This window comes from Melopsittacus undulatus, chromosome 5 (genome assembly GCF_012275295.1).
Source record: "Melopsittacus undulatus isolate bMelUnd1 chromosome 5, bMelUnd1.mat.Z, whole genome shotgun sequence".
Classification (NCBI taxonomy): domain Eukaryota; kingdom Metazoa; phylum Chordata; class Aves; order Psittaciformes; family Psittaculidae; genus Melopsittacus; species Melopsittacus undulatus.
Genome location: NC_047531.1, coordinates 55442570 through 55457732, shown reverse-complemented (window position 1 = coordinate 55457732; position 15163 = coordinate 55442570). Strand labels below are relative to the sequence as shown.

Genomic DNA, 15163 nt, shown 5'->3' with positions numbered 1-15163 from the left:
CGAGACACTGGGTGATTCTGCCTTTACTAACGCCTGGTTCCTGCCCATCGTCAGTCCTGCCCTGCCGCTGCTGTCCTGCTCGTGGGCTTCCGCCAGAGGAAAGCCAAGGCTGAGCCCCTGCCCGCTCTGGTGAGGGTGCCCGTGTGGAGCCCCTCGGCACACCAGAATCGGTGTGGGGCAGATCTCTCTTTGTAAGCTCACACCCGTTGTACGCAAGGACAGAAAACGATTATACAGAGGGAAAGAAAGGTTTTATTTAGGGTAGAAACATGTAGCTAGTAATAAAACATACTGATACAGGGGAAGTTTATGTAATATACAGCCATTAACATAGCAAAAAAATGCAAATACAGTAATTCCTAACTCATAATGATGAGCTTTATATGCTAATACTTTACCAATGATATTGAGCTGAAGAGTATCATACAAAAGACTACAAAACTGCCAACAGTCTCTGGACTACCAGTAAGAACTCATTGTGCACCAGTTCACACTAAGGTATCGGAGGGGAGGCTATTTCTTTTGGTTAAATAAGGTAAGGCCACACTTTTGCCCATGTTTCATCGATACTGCAAGCTGGAAGGTGCTCCAGACCACCAAGGGCAAATTTAGGAGAAGCTGCCACAGACTAGTGAAGGGCAGCATTCCAACTGGAAGTGCTTGCACATCCCTGTTTCGTGGGGAAAGCCATGACAGTTTTGTGTTGCTCAGCTATTGTGTCACTCAGGCTTTGCGTGCAGAGGTAGGAATTCACTGTCCTGTCTAAGATTTGGAAAAAGAATTAGAAAAGACAAACAGACTGAAGTTCAGCTCCAAAGTCTCAGACTCAAAAGATTTGGAAATGCCTTGTCAAACACTGGGTTAACTTACTACATTCATGAAAAGTAAGGGAAGGTAATAAAAAGAGTTCCTAAGACTACCACAGTGCCTAACAAGCTAAAGTTTTGAGTCAAAACTAGCCTGGGACTTTGTATTTTGATCTTCACCTTAATTGTAAAGTTATTTTACAAGCCTGATTCTCCCAGTTGTTATTCTACCATATATTCACTGGTCCCAATTTACCCAGAAGCTGGTGCCCATTCCTTAGGCTCTCTGCACTCTTCCTAAACCAGCACTTGACTCTTACGACTGACTCCCTGCTTCCAAACCTCCTAATGGGTTTTGTGCCGCTGGGGTAAGCAGCCAGGCCTGACGCCAGTCACCATGCCTCCAGTCAGTCTCTTCCCAACGTGGGTCTCATCACCCACCTTTTCCAGGTGCTTTTGTTTCCCGCTCTGAACATGCACTGCAGCCCTATGGCAGAAGTGAGCTGGAAGTGAGCATTCTCCTACCCAGCATACATTTATAAGGTTTCTTGGCTGTGTGGATCGTCAAATGCACTTTAAGTGTTGAGCTTTTCCGGAAGCTTTTCCCACACTCACCACACTCGTAGGGCTTGGCTCCTGCATGGATCCTCAGGTGGGCACCGAGGGCTGAGCTGTGCCTGAACGCTTTTCCGCACTCCTCACACTTGTATGGTCTCTCCCCACGGTGGATCCTCAGGTGCACGTTGAGAGCCGAGCTCCATCGGAAGCTGTCCCCGCACTCCACACAGATGTAGGGCCGCTCCTCGGCATGCGTGCTCTGGTGCTTGGTCAGGGTGGAGTGGTCGCTGCACCTCCGGCCGCACTCAGTGCACTGGTAGGGGTTGGGCAGCAGCCTACCATGGTATATGGGCAAGGCTGCCCCACCGTGGATCCGGCGATGAGTGGTGAGCGCTGAGCTCTGGCTAAAGCCCTTCCCACACACGGGGCACTTGTAGGGCTTCTCACCTGTGTGTGTTCGCATGTGGGTCACCAGCGAGGAGCTCTGCCGGAAGGCTTTTCCACACTCGGTGCACTCATATGGTTTTTCTCCCGTGTGGATCCTCTGATGCCGAATGATGGCCGAGCTGTCCCGGAAATGCTTCCCGCATTCCTGGCACTTGTGGGGCTTCTCTCCAGTGTGGACTCTCCGGTGTATGATCAGGGAGGAGCGATCGCTGAAGCTTTTCTCGCACCGTGGGCAATTAAAGGGTTTCTCACCCTTGTGGCTCCGCTGGTGGACAATGAGGTGTGAGTTCTGGCTGAAGCTCTTCCCACATTCATTGCACTGGTAGTGTCTCTCTCCTGTGTGGGTCCGCTGGTGCCTGATTACATTGGACCTCTGGCTGAAGGTCTTCTCACACTCACTGCACTGGTAGGGCTTCTCACCAGTGTGGATCCGCTGGTGTTTAATCAGGTCCGAGTTGCGGGTGAAGCTCTTCCCACATTCGGAGCAGCTGAAGGGTTTCTCTGCCAAGTGGATCCTCTGGTGCTGGCTCAGGTATGAGCTCCGGCTGAAGCTCTTCCCGCACTCGGGACACTCGTAGGTTTTCTCTCCCATCTGCTGAATCCAGATGGTGCCGTTCCCACAAATGGGTGGGTCTGGCTTGTCACCAGCAAGGATAACCTTGCTCATGTGAGCTCTACCACTGTTGTCGCACTCCCAGACTTCCATCCCACAGGGAGTTACCATTCTCTGCCTCTCTCCATAAGATGTCTCCACCTCACTTTCTATCTCCAGCTCCTGCTTGCAGTCATGTCTTTGATCAGCATCCTGGAGTTTATCTCCTTTGAGCATTCTGGAGGGGAACAGATGCAGTCCAGCTCTCACAGCACTTCCCTGATGAATCTTGCCCTTCTGTGTGTCGCCCGTGGTCCTGTCACCTGCTGAACAGAGGAACTAGCAATGAATACCCCCCCTTCTCTGAGGGAGAAGTCAAAACAAGGCAACTGCAGCACATCAGCTACCATTAGCTAACAGCAAAGGAGCCAGCACCTCAGTATCTGCTCCAGGCAGAGAGAGGACACGGAGACTGAACATGGGAGGGGAATGTGACCCGAGGATGGGCAGCTGCTGTTGCACAGGTCACAAAAAGGGTCCTCTCTCAAAAAGTTACAGCCCTAAAGGACAAAACCTATCACATGCTTGTCCTCACAGTTCCCATGTCTAGCAAGGTGAGAGGAACGTCATCGCTGCTCTCCTCAACAACACCTACTGTAGCTGCTTCTCTTCCTGTTGCCTATGAATCACTGCTCTTCTTCCAGCATTCCCATGCTTAATCAGGGAAGGAAGCAGCCAACACCACAGGAGCATCCACCCCTACCAAGTAGACTATTTTCTTTCTTCTTTCCAGTCATAGCCCTTTTCCTTAAAAAGAAAGTGCTACATATTCTGCAGCAAATTGTACATAGATTTTATCTACAGAAGAGATAGGCGAGTGGAAAGATAAACTGTTTTATTAATCAAGCACGGAAATAAACCATTAGACTGAAACATTCAGAGCTTTCTGATTTTTTTATTAGTTATAAGGAGAACACACCTCAGAAATGGATGCTGGAGCATGAGGTAAGGCGATTAGCTGGATGGAACTGCTTACAGAGTTAACATCATCCTCTTATGTGTGGAAGGTCAGAATACGAGGTGAATGCAGCAAAGATAAACCCCTCAGGTCTGGCTTCAGGTGATCTGCAGATTTTGGAAGACACCACCGCACTGGTTATACTGATTCCCAAAGTTTTGTTTACAACCCTCAGGGCTGAAAAACATTTGCAGTACAAATAAAGGTACAGCACTGGCCCGAGGCATGCACCTCAAGGCAGAAAACCAGTACAACATCAGAAACATTGTCAGTGTGAAAGGAAAAAAAGCCACACTTTGGTTAGCTGTGCTTTCTGAGTAAGGTCTTTGCTGAAAGTACACAGGATTTAACTTCATTTGGATAGGGTCTTTTTGAAAAGATATTAGATACCCCAAGAGCGTGTTTCATTTTTATCATACCTTGCCTCCTGAAAGCAGAATCTCTACAGTACAGGAGCAGAGGAGGCAGGATGAGTGCGTGGCATGCAGCAGCACAACACACACCAAATTTTCAGCACGCAGCTCTTCTCTCCCCTTCCCAGACATGCTCTGTTCAATTCTCACCTGGGAAGCAAACTCTCTGCTCTCTTGGTGTTCTGCTGCTTTTGGCCACAAAGCTGTTTCTCTTCACACCACCCAGGAGGTTTAAACCAACAGTGACTGCAGATCCTGATCAGAGGAAAGAAAGCAGATGTAATAAATACCAATTGCAATAGCAGTGCTGTAGAGTGAGATTACAGGAGAATAAGTATTTAGGAGACAAAAGCAACCTAGACCAGAGGAAAATGACACCCAGGAACATGAGTCAGGGTCACTGTTTGTCCTGCCATGCACACCATGACACTGCTGTTCAGGTCCAATAACCAGGGCCAGCTCATGTAGCAAAGCCAGGGTCAACTACACACACTGCAGAGAGCTGCCTGCCAGCTTGCTGCCTTCTCACAAGTGTCACAATGTTCCTCCTGCTGCACCTTAAGACCAAAAATGCATCCTACTGAGTTTGATGTAAGAAAAACATCAATCCCTCAAACCCCTTGCCCTCCATCTTCTTTCTTCCTAGTGAACCAAGTAAGAACATAATGTGTTTAATGCAGTTCAGCAGTTCTGGTAGAGGGAAAATGCCAGCTTCACAACTGGGCTGCTCTCTGTGCCTGTCTGGATGCAGACAGTCTACTGCCTTTACCCAAGGAGTATTTTGCCTGGTTGCTCTCAGTGGCTCAGCCAGGCACACACAGGTTTGGGTGAGAGAAGATACTTTGGTCTGCTCACATATTACCGACAGGAGCAGTCCAAAGGCAGGACGTCCTGCCCTGTGCTACAGAAAAATGGCAATTTGGCTGTCTTGTTCCAGACGGAGTTTACAGGGCTGGCAGCGAGCAGGAAAGCAGTCACACACACCTGTGCATGAGCACCGAGATGATTTAGTCTGGCCAGTTCTGACAGCCAACACACAATCCCACTTGTCAAGGATCTCTGTTCAGAGCAGAAGTGTGCTGCGTGGGAGTGGGGTTTGTGGGAGAGAAAATTAGGTCACCCATTTAGCTTCAGCACTATATTTGTGCAGTGGCATTTGTTTAGAGACATTTCATGATGATGAGTACTCAGTGATATCCTAGAACTGTACAGGTTAAAGAAAGAAAATGCTAAAACCTGCACATGGAAATGCCAGCTCTGCCATGGAGTTTCACCTTTCTGGTCATGTGGATGCCCACCATGCCACTAGAAGTAAGTAAAATTACTGATGACCAGGTGTTCATCAGTAGAAATGAAAAAGAAATGTAAACCAGCATCTTTTGCTTTCAAAATGGGAAAAACTGAACTGGATGCTCAGTGGTTTACCAGAGGAGGGTACCACAATAGACATCAGCTGCCAGACCCTCTCAAGGACAGAGGGAAGATTTCCTCACCTATACAATGCCATCATGATAAAAGAAGCCCCCTAATCACAAGGAGAGCTGACATCCTGTTAGCTCTGCCTCAGCCTGGAGTCACATCCTTCCTGCTCCCTGCTGCCTACTCCACAGTGGATTCAGTGGGTATTCCCTCCTGAGGAGAGAGTGTTTCCAATCCTTCCAGCAGTAGGCAGCCACTGCAAGTTTTGATCCCAGGTAAAAGGCAGGGAAGCCGAGGTTTCCCTCTCTGTACAAGCCCCATCTGCCTATGAGGCAGTGCCGCTGTGACCCTGCTGAACCATCCTCCTGATTTTAGAAGGAGAGAAATGTCCTTTTGGTTCAGTCCCTGTTGTTGTTCAAGGTGAGCATGTAGTCAAAACAGGCGCCCTAAAATGGTGGGGGAGCACCTACAGAAAGCAGACAATGGATGTAAGAGACAGCTGATGATGTGCAGAGCCAGGCAGGTTGTGAGATATGGCAGAAAAGCACATTGTGCAATGGGTGGTAAAGATCTGTCCCTAAACAATATGGGAAACCTGAAGCACCACCAAGCACCAGACAGGGACAAAGTGCCAGTCTCCAGAACTTTGGATAAAGCCAAGTCCCCAGATAGTGTCCTGACTGATAGCCCAGTCTTATGAGGCTGAATGAGGAACAAGAACCTGTAGCATGGGGAGACAATGGGCCACACCAAGGTCCTGTGATGACAGACAGACATAAGGCCCCAAAGGGGCTGCCCCATGAAAGACACAGCTGGCCGGGGATGGGAGAGCCACAACTAAGACCACAAGCCTGGGAGGCAGGAGGGGCATGGAGAACAGAAAGCTGCAGTGGACATCAACCTGAGAAAACCAAACATACTCTGGGAAGGCTTTCTCTGAGTTCGGACCTGGTGTCACAGCGAGGAGGGCAGACCCCACTGTGGCAGGAGGTGGCCTGGGTCCGAACTCAGCCTCATTCAGCAGACTGGGTCCCCTGCTGCCTTCCCCAGCACAAAACCCAGCACCAGGTAGGGCACAGACCCAGCAGCAGGGCAGCAGGGGAGGCGGAGGGGGCATGGGCAGGAGGAACAGTTGGAACTGAGGTGTCTGTGACGCCACCAGACATTCCACTGCTGCTGGTGAACCCGGTGTGGCAGGACGAGGACACAGGCAGGAGGGCAAAGCATGAGACACCTCTGTCAGCATAGTGTGTCCAAGCTGTTACAGGCATTGCTCACGGTGTGATGTCGGCCACACGGGCTTGTCTGGTTTTGTTTGGTGAGTAGGACACATCTCTCTTTCAAGCCAGGCTGTGAGGAACAGCAACCAAACCAGCTGCTCTTTACACCTCCCCATCGCTCCTCAGGTTTAGCAATTTGAGGGCAAGAGGAAAAGACAGGAGCACCCCTGAACGCCTCAGGTGCAAAAAGATTACAACTTTGCCAGTCTTCACTGACTGGAGCTAATATTTTATTTGTCAAGGAGGGCCAGAGAGTGACCAAGAGCCAGGGAGGAGGACTCGGAGCTGGATGTAGTGGGTTGAGGCTGGAGCAGAGGTGGAGATTGGGGGTGTGATGATGGGGACAGCTGGGTGGGTAAACCAGACATGAACACAGAGGCACAGATGCAGATGTGACTTGCAAGGCCAGAAGGGAAGAGCTGTCCAGGTGAAGTGGCAGGAGAAAAGAGGTCTGAGGGAGGACCTTGACTAAAGACAAATAGAAGAGGATATAGCTGGAAGAAATGGACAGAAAGGCCAGGCTGCTCTGGCCACATCCTGGCAGGTGACCCTGGAGGGGTCCACTATCCCCCAGTCTACTCATTCCCCTGCTTTCTGCAAACCCACACATAGTCACCTGGCAAAGGGTGGTGTTCTTCTCTCCAGCTGCCTCACTGAGTGCTCAATAACCCCTGCTGTCCTCTTGGGGGGAAAGGTTATATGCTTTTCTTTGGTCCTGCTGCATCTACAGACACATAGGTGTTAATAAGTTGGCATAGCTGTTAATAAGATATTGGCCATGAGGGAGCTTTTAAGTTAGTTTTTAACCAAAAAGAACCCCAATGTCCTATGCTAAGAGAACATTACAGAGGTTGCAAAGTCAAACTTTGAGCATGCCTGAATCACACTCGCTTGGCGCTGTTAGATTTCTTCCCCCTGGGCATGGGCATGGTGACCCAGCTCTTTAGTTACCTAGCTTCAATGTTTTTACATGGGTTTTGGCTTCTTTAATCTCTTGGATGGACACTGCCTTTCTAATGAGCAGCTATTCAGTATGTTGTGTCACCCTTATCAGTCAGTGTTTGACTCAGATTTATTTACTTGATCCCATTTGAATTCTGCTGTAGACAGGATGACTCATTTCCTCATTAACTTCTTACAGACTCTATGTTTTAGAGCTTTACAGCTATTAATTGGTTTCTAGTGATTTTGCAAATGGCTAAATGAGGGCAGAGAGGAATTAAAGTCAAAAACATCTGCTACTTTTAGAATCTCAGTTTGAGCTATCTCAGCCCTGGCTTCTCAGAATACATATGCTAATGTAGCACTTACTTGCCATTCAAAATACACCACATGCAGACTCCAAAACAGCAAGAGAGCTCAGCATTCCTATAAACAGCAACCCACAAGGTAAGGAAAATGCCATTAATAACACACTACGAAACCTGGTACTTGCCTAGCATCACACAGGAGCCTCTGTGGTGTAGCCAGGAATAAAACCTGCTTCTTCGAAGAGTATCCACAAAACTACCCTTGCAGCATCTTCCTGACTCATTCTTCCGTATATCTTCCAATTTGTGGGAAATGAGGCAGATGTCCTGAATATAGTAAGTGTTTAACCTGGGAAGGCAACTCCCTCACAGACCAGGTGCAGTCTCTACACTGAGGGAGCTACAAAGTCCTTAGGAAGGAAGAGTAGGTTGCTGTCTACTTAAAGAACGTATAAAAAGCATATGCAAGGGGAGAAGAAATTAAGATTGTACATGAAACATCTATTTTTGTGCGCATCTAACCCCCAAAAGTTTGATTTCATGAGCTTTCATAATGTTCTTCACAGGGAAGAACTGGCTTTAAGTTTTGCATAAGGGTTCAGTGAATGTTTGGACCATTGCAAGGGCACACACACATCCACTGGAGCATGTACCATTCACTCAAGGGGTTTGAACACAGTTATGTGGAGGAAGAGAATTTGCAGAGGCTGAAATCTTGATAAGAAACAGTTCCCTTGCTCCACGCTGACAACAGAGCTACATTCCCAGTTCCAGCCATGATTAACAAGACATTTTTCCCAATTCAAGATTTGAATCTCTAGAGCTTTGGTGAAGGTACTTCAGCCACGTACTGCCACCAAATACTACACTGCTTTCAACATGGGCAAAGAAGGTCTTCCCCAAGGTCTAGACCTCCCATCTTGAGCCTTACTGCATTTACTGCATTTCCCATTTGTTGGATCCTGCACCTAGAGAAGGCAACAAGAGATCTGGGTTCAGCTCTCCAGTTCCTCTGAGTGTGCCATGGTTTGCATTTCCTGTGACTCCCTACATTTTATTTTTCACCAGTGCTCTTGGGTCTGGGCTTCAATTCCAGCCCCCATGGCGGGAAGGCACAGCAGCCTGGAACACCACTCTCCGATGAGGAGTACAGCCAGTTCTTCAGGTTCCTCCAGACAGCAGGCCGTGCCAACAGTGCCTGCCTGCTTCGCATGCTGTACGGCTGCCAGTACCCCCTGGTCCAGAGGCTGGATGAGTATGAAAACCACGGAGTCATCCCTCAGGGTAAAGACAACCGTGACTCCCAAGGGCAGGCAGATGGATGGGTGGGCATCCCCCATGGCCAGCTCTGAGCTGACCACTAGAAGAGATGGAGACTCAAGAGCTGGTGGGCGAAAAGGCTGGATAGCAATCCTGCAGTGAGAAGACATCTGCTTGTGAGCATCCTCTCTCACACTTGATTGCATCTACATGTCCTTAGGACTAGCCTAGGGTCATGAAAATAACCAAGAAGTGGTGAACCTGGGTTCAGGGAGGCACCCACATGGCCATGGGGCTTTTCATGGAGTGATGTCGTTTCACAGTGAGGTTATTACTGAGGGCTGGTGGGACCCCAGCACTGGAGTTTATAGCTGAGTTTGTGTCTTTATTTGCCTCTTTCTAGGGCCCATATGCTCTGAACTGCCAAAAAATCCTATCTTTCCTGACTTCTGCACCTTTTCTTTTTATCGCTGCACTAAGGAAAAGTACTTCATTAAGGTGAGTTATTTAGCTGTTTCCTGAAGACTGTGGTGTGCTCTGGGCAAGCAACAGGCAAAAGGGGGTGCTCTGGAAATAAGGAAGCGGGAAAACAGGAGGAAGGCTAAAATACAGGGAAGATCCAAGAGAGCCATGGCAGCCCACCTTCCAGGGGCACTCACACCAAGCTGACTAGCTTACACAGATGGCACCTGCAGCCACTTACCAACCTTTGTTGTCTCTTAGACGTTGAAGAAGGTATTCTTCAAGAAAATGAACCTTTGAGGTTCAGCCCTTAGCTCCATCTCTCATTCCCAACCTAGTTGAGACTATCTATCTAGGTTACTGCACGAGAAAGGCTGATTCATGCAGCCTAGAAGAGAAGGAAAGTAAAGACAACTGGAAGTCACAAGGAGACACTTATGGGGAGACTTGACAAAGAAAGGAGCAAAGGTTTCTTTCCTTTGTTGGGCTCATCTTTGTAGGAGTGGGAAAGATGGGACTGTGCAGTGAGTGCTAACCCCACAGAACAGGGGGTTGTCTGCTGCCTGCTCCTGAAGCCCACTGCTGCTACATGGGAGTGTTTTCTCTTCCACAGAGGATTGCGTGCCCAGGAGACAGCAAAGGCAAGCTGGACAGCACAAGTGCCTTCAATGACATGAGCACTGATGCCGTGTTGTCCAGCATCTTCAGTACCGCCCCCCCCTCTCCCCTTACATCCCACAGCCACCCAGCCAAGCCGCTCCAGCCCTGCTAAGGAAGTAGTTGTCAGGGCTCCAGCCCCAACAAGGAAGATCCCCACTTCCTTACCTGTGGGCATGCCACAGTCGAAACACATGCAACTGAATCCTTCTGACCCACATGCCACAGAGGTGAGAGCCAGTGGGCAGCAGCAAGGACAGCTGCCCACTACTGACATGCAGGATCTCCTCCTGAGGCTACAAGATACCAAAGTGCAGAGTTCACTGCAGAGACTTCAGTTGCTGGTCATGGGGATAGCAGTGCCGGAGGAAGAGTTGCAGGATGCTGCCTGGAAGCTGCTGGTGGCCCTGAACAATGTAAGAGTGTCTCAGCAGGCAACCAGCACTGATAAAAGGCACAGAAGAGAGAAGTGAGCAGCCGAGGAGGATCAGCCATTGATGCTCTGCTACACGGTATAGAAACAGATACACTGTCTGAGAGGGGACTTACGGGAACATGGAAACAAGAGAAGGCAGCATCATCAAGGTCAACAGTGCTTCCCCAGGCCAAAAGTGTGGGAGCCCCAAGTATGTGAAATGGTATTGCTCAGCATTCAAAGAGAAAGATGTTATCTTCTTGGAAATAACTGTATAGAAGAGATAGTGTCCTCTCTTACAAAAACTGTTCACTTGCTGTAGTTCAATTTGGGAGATGGCTGTTCTTGAACAAGGCATGATGGCAAAATAATCCATTTTTCCTGCTTGGGGTTGTGTCACCATGTCCTGGGCAGAGAGATGGGGTTTGTTGTGTCATTCAGTGAATGTTACAGAAGAATGCTGGCCACTCTTCATCAAGTATCAGTGTTCATGCTCAGAAGCATTAAGGGAAGAATCTTCTTTGGAAGCATGTGTGTGAATATACATACATATATACACATGGGGTGCTCTCTAAGTGCAGGAAGGCCTTTGTTGCAGAGGGTTGTCAGCAGCTTCTGAAATGACGCTATGAAATACACAGGATAAATGCTCATATTAAGAACCTCCTCTTGTCTCTCTTAGAAAACCAGAGACTAATCTATGGAAATTCAGACCAAACTGCTGTTCCTTTTATGAACGCTGGACATAGCTGTATGCAAACCCATGTGAAGCCATCCAAAGCCAGCACTTGCTGTTAAAAGCAGAGCGGGAACTCGGCAAGAACCAGCTCCAGTTTCCTGAATCTCCACTGAATGAGTTTAGAGCTACCTCAGACTTATTCTAAACTCCAGTGGTTGGTTTTGGCTTTCAGAAGACCACAGTTAAAGTGAGAATCCCCCGTTCACTCTTCCTCCCACTGGCCTTCCTGAAATCTATTCCACTGAGGGCTACGAGGAGAAAGGGGACTAAGGCAGCCCTCCTTATGGATGCACCACACCAAGCACATCCCTGCAGGGAAGGTCACAGATGTTTGTCCCCTTAACACTGGGGGTCAGGGATGTCTGCTCCCCTTAAAGTGAGAGTTAGGGATGTCTGTTCCCTCCACACTGCCTAAGTGACACAAAGCAGAGTGAAATACAGGTTCTGTCTCTATCTATTGAAGGAAGTCCTTAGAAGAAGACCTCCTTAGGAGATGATGTTAAAATGACAGGTCCTCCATTTGTCCTGGGAATCTTTCCCAAAGCTGAAGGTGGATCACACATGGGAAATGTGCAAGCCTTTGAACAAGAGTGCTCTTTTGCTTTTGTGGAGGGCTGCCCATAGTCACAGGATCACACAGAATCACAGAATCCCAAGGGTTGGACCCCACTGGGTGAGATCCCTAATAGAGCACAGGCTGCTCTGACCCTAGAAACCACCCAAACCTGTTACATCCCCTTCTGGGACACCAGGGCTTCGCATCCTCTTGCTGCCCGGGCAATGACAGCTCTCCCATCCCATGCAGCCGGGCACCGCGGGGGCACCCGTTGCAGCAGCCTCGGTCGCCATCGGGTCCTGGTGCGCATCGCCCCGTGTGGCTCTGTGCACCCGTGGGGCTGCCACACTCATGGGGTTGCCAGATTTGATCTCAGCGACCCAAACGCTAGAGATTCCTTAGCCAGGTAGCTCCGGCCGGGCCGCCCACGACACAACGGCCCCGGCCGCGGCCTCTGGGCCGCCCTCTCACCGGAGCCGCGGGGTCTGAAGGCCGCGAAGGGCCGCGCATCCCTGCCGTGACCGCCGGCTCCTCACCGGCCCTGCCCGCCCGCTGCGCACCTCCCGGCCGCGGTGCTCGCCACCTGCCCGCCCAGCGCCGCAGCCCCGCGGGGTGCCCGGCCCCTCGGCAATGTCACACCGCTCCCCAGCCCCGCGGCGGCCGCCTCAGCACAGCCCCGCGCTGCCGGCCCGTTACTTCGGGGGACTCGGCTCGCCCGGCCCGGCGCCGCCCCGCTTTTGTTGCGGAGGAGCCGCGCTCCCCCCGGCGGACTTACCGGGGCCATGTGCGCGGCGGCCGGCCGGGACCGGAGCTGCGGCCGAGGCGGCAGCGGGACCCAGGGGAGGCGGGGGGCGGCGCTGCGGGGCCGCTGTGCGAGGGGCGGTGCGGCGCCCTCCGCTCGGCTCCGCTCGCTGGTGTTAACCCCTGTGTGAGCCGCGGGTCTGCGGGCAGGGCCCGTGCTCCGCGCAGGGCCGCCCCCGGGAAGGAGGCGGGGAGCAGAGACCGTCGGTGCGGCCTGGCGGGTCAGCCCTGGCATCCCTGTGCTGGAAGAGCAAGGGTCGCAGCACAGGTGTGCGATGCTCAACAAGAAGACACAAGCTCCAGGGCGCTGCACAGCATCAGTTTTCAGTGCTCCTTGTCCGCGTTTCCAAGCGCTGGCTGTGTTTTACAGTGCAAGCCCTGGCACATAGTGAAGCACCAATGCTACAGCCAAAGCCAAGAGCTGCTGTCTGTCTCCAGCTCTCAGTGACAGGATGGTATTTTCCTCCTTGGGCACAGTTTATTTAAGGTGAGTGGAGGCTTCACCCTGCTACTGTGCCTAAGGGTTTCTGAGATGCTGGCACTGCTCATCACTGCAGCATCTTTTGCTGGGCTGTTTTATGCTGTACCCAAACAGCAAAAGATGCTTATGCCACAAGAAAGGGTCCATCCATCCCAGGCAGAACTCATCTCTCACTGTACATCCTGCAAGTGCTGTGGATTCACAGGTATTTTTTCCCCAGGGGAATGCACGAATGGCTGTTCCCTTTGAATGAGAGTAAAGGGGGCTGAGGCATGTGACAGTGAGTTTCCAGTGTATTTAACAACTTTTCCAAAGGCAAAGGGAGCAGGGTCATTCCCAAATGCAAAGTCTTGCGTAGATAATGCAGTTGCTGACTCCAAAGATGTTAGATAGATATGGAGCTTGAGCAAATCTAGACTTTGCAGCATTGCCTTTGCAGAGGGGAGGACTTTGCACAGATTGCACATTCTTGTGAGCCTTGCCCTGGTTCCCTCCACCTTCCTTTTGAAGAAGACATTGCTCCTTGTAGGGTAGACAAGTAAAATTAATACCACAACAGTAGCAAAAACCAAACCAGTTGAGCAAGGAGTCCAGCTACCAGAGCATAGATGCAAAGAGTGAGAGGCAAAGGAGGGAAGAGGAAGCATTTCTGGTGGGCAGGCAGAGCAAGATCTCAGTCTCCTGTTGTAGAGTGCTGTGAAAGGCCATGTGCAGCACAGCTCTGATAACAAACTCGAAGGGACATGGGAAAAATCCATTTTGACAACAGTTTGTATCAAAAACCAAATTATGAAAGAGCAAAATTGTCACCAGTTCATGCTAGTCAGTATTGCACAGTGAGACCATTTGTGTTAGCAGAATTTGCCATGGGATTTATGAGCCCAGGCCCAGCTATCACCCGTGACCTCTGCTGCAATATTCCACCCTGTCACTGGCATGCTTTTGCAGCCTCCCAAGAGCACACCTCAGTGTGTGTCCTGTACCTGCCTGGCTTGTGTCTCAAGTACAACTGTCAGCTCAGTTTTTCAAAGTAGTACCACAGCATTAGCTAAATGGCCTTGGTTAGTTTAAAAACCACTCATGAAAACTCAAAATAAGACCTCATGGTCCTTCACCTGTTGCTTCAGTGTGCCCTATAAACCTGGTTTAAAGCAGTTGCACCATTTGTTTAGCAACCCAGCACAGCGGGTCCGTTCCACAGATGGTATCCATACAACATAAACAGTGCAGGCATACATGAAAGCAGAAACTGTGAAAACATGAGTCATTCCACTTACTAGTCCGATGAAACCCCACCACTTTATCCAGGGACACTGCTGTCTACAAACGACTATTGAGAACCACCACAATCACTCCACAGTAAGGATATTTCACCATCCATTTGGGCAGAGAATGCCTTCACAGACATCTTTTCAACACAGTTTCCAACAGCAGTCCCACCAGGGGCACATAACTGCAGGTCCCAGCAAAGCAGGGTATGCGGCCCAGCAAAGCAAGTTTCATCACATCTTTATCTCTCTTCACTGGGGATTCGAAAGCAGCTACCATCATGCTTTCTCCACATTTATGTTTATGGGACATTAAGCTTTTGTAGGGCATTAACCATTTCTGCTTTCTCTAACTCCTTCGTCTGCACTTTGAGACACCTTTGGCCAAAATAAAGCAGAAGAATTCGCCATCAGAAAATGGCTTTTCTGAGCCACACTACCTCTCGTTCCTTCTGCCTTTATCACAAATCAAGTCTTACAGTATTTTCTCAGAAACTGAGGGCAAAGGGCTGTTAATTACAGATAAAAATCTATCACACACTGGCTTTCACTGATTTTCTTTCTGCATGAAGGTTATTAGCAACAGCAGCTGAATTGCACTATAAAGTAGTGAAAAACCAGGAAATATTACACACTCCAATTTAAATGTAAAGGAAAGTGGAATTGATGAAAAAGGTTAACCAGCCTTTCTTTGCTGCTTCATGACTGTGCAAAAATGTCCAGCTCTGTCTCCCCAGGCTG

The 15163-nt window shown here is 49.8% G+C and overlaps 1 protein-coding gene across 4 annotated transcripts; it reads right to left on the bottom strand.

Annotated features, from left to right (window-relative positions):
* Window positions 1-234: 234 nt before the first annotated feature.
* LOC101871436 (zinc finger protein 501-like) lies at window positions 235-12704 on the bottom strand. Of its 4 annotated transcripts, none has more exons than XM_034063274.1 (4): window positions 12648-12704; window positions 3985-4089; window positions 3383-3598; window positions 235-2729 (listed from the first exon to the last, which is right to left on the bottom strand). In XM_034063274.1, the coding sequence occupies exon 4, from the start codon at window positions 2638-2640 to the stop codon at window positions 1294-1296; it is 1347 nt and encodes a 448-aa protein (XP_033919165.1). In that variant the 5' UTR covers window positions 2641-2729; window positions 3383-3598; window positions 3985-4089; window positions 12648-12704; the 3' UTR covers window positions 235-1293. The 4 variants fall into 4 exon arrangements, with proteins under 4 accessions (XP_033919165.1, XP_033919163.1, XP_033919164.1 ...); XM_034063272.1 differs by having other exon boundaries at window positions 3383-3528; XM_034063273.1 differs by having other exon boundaries at window positions 235-2726; window positions 3383-3528.
* Window positions 12705-15163: the final 2459 nt, after the last annotated feature.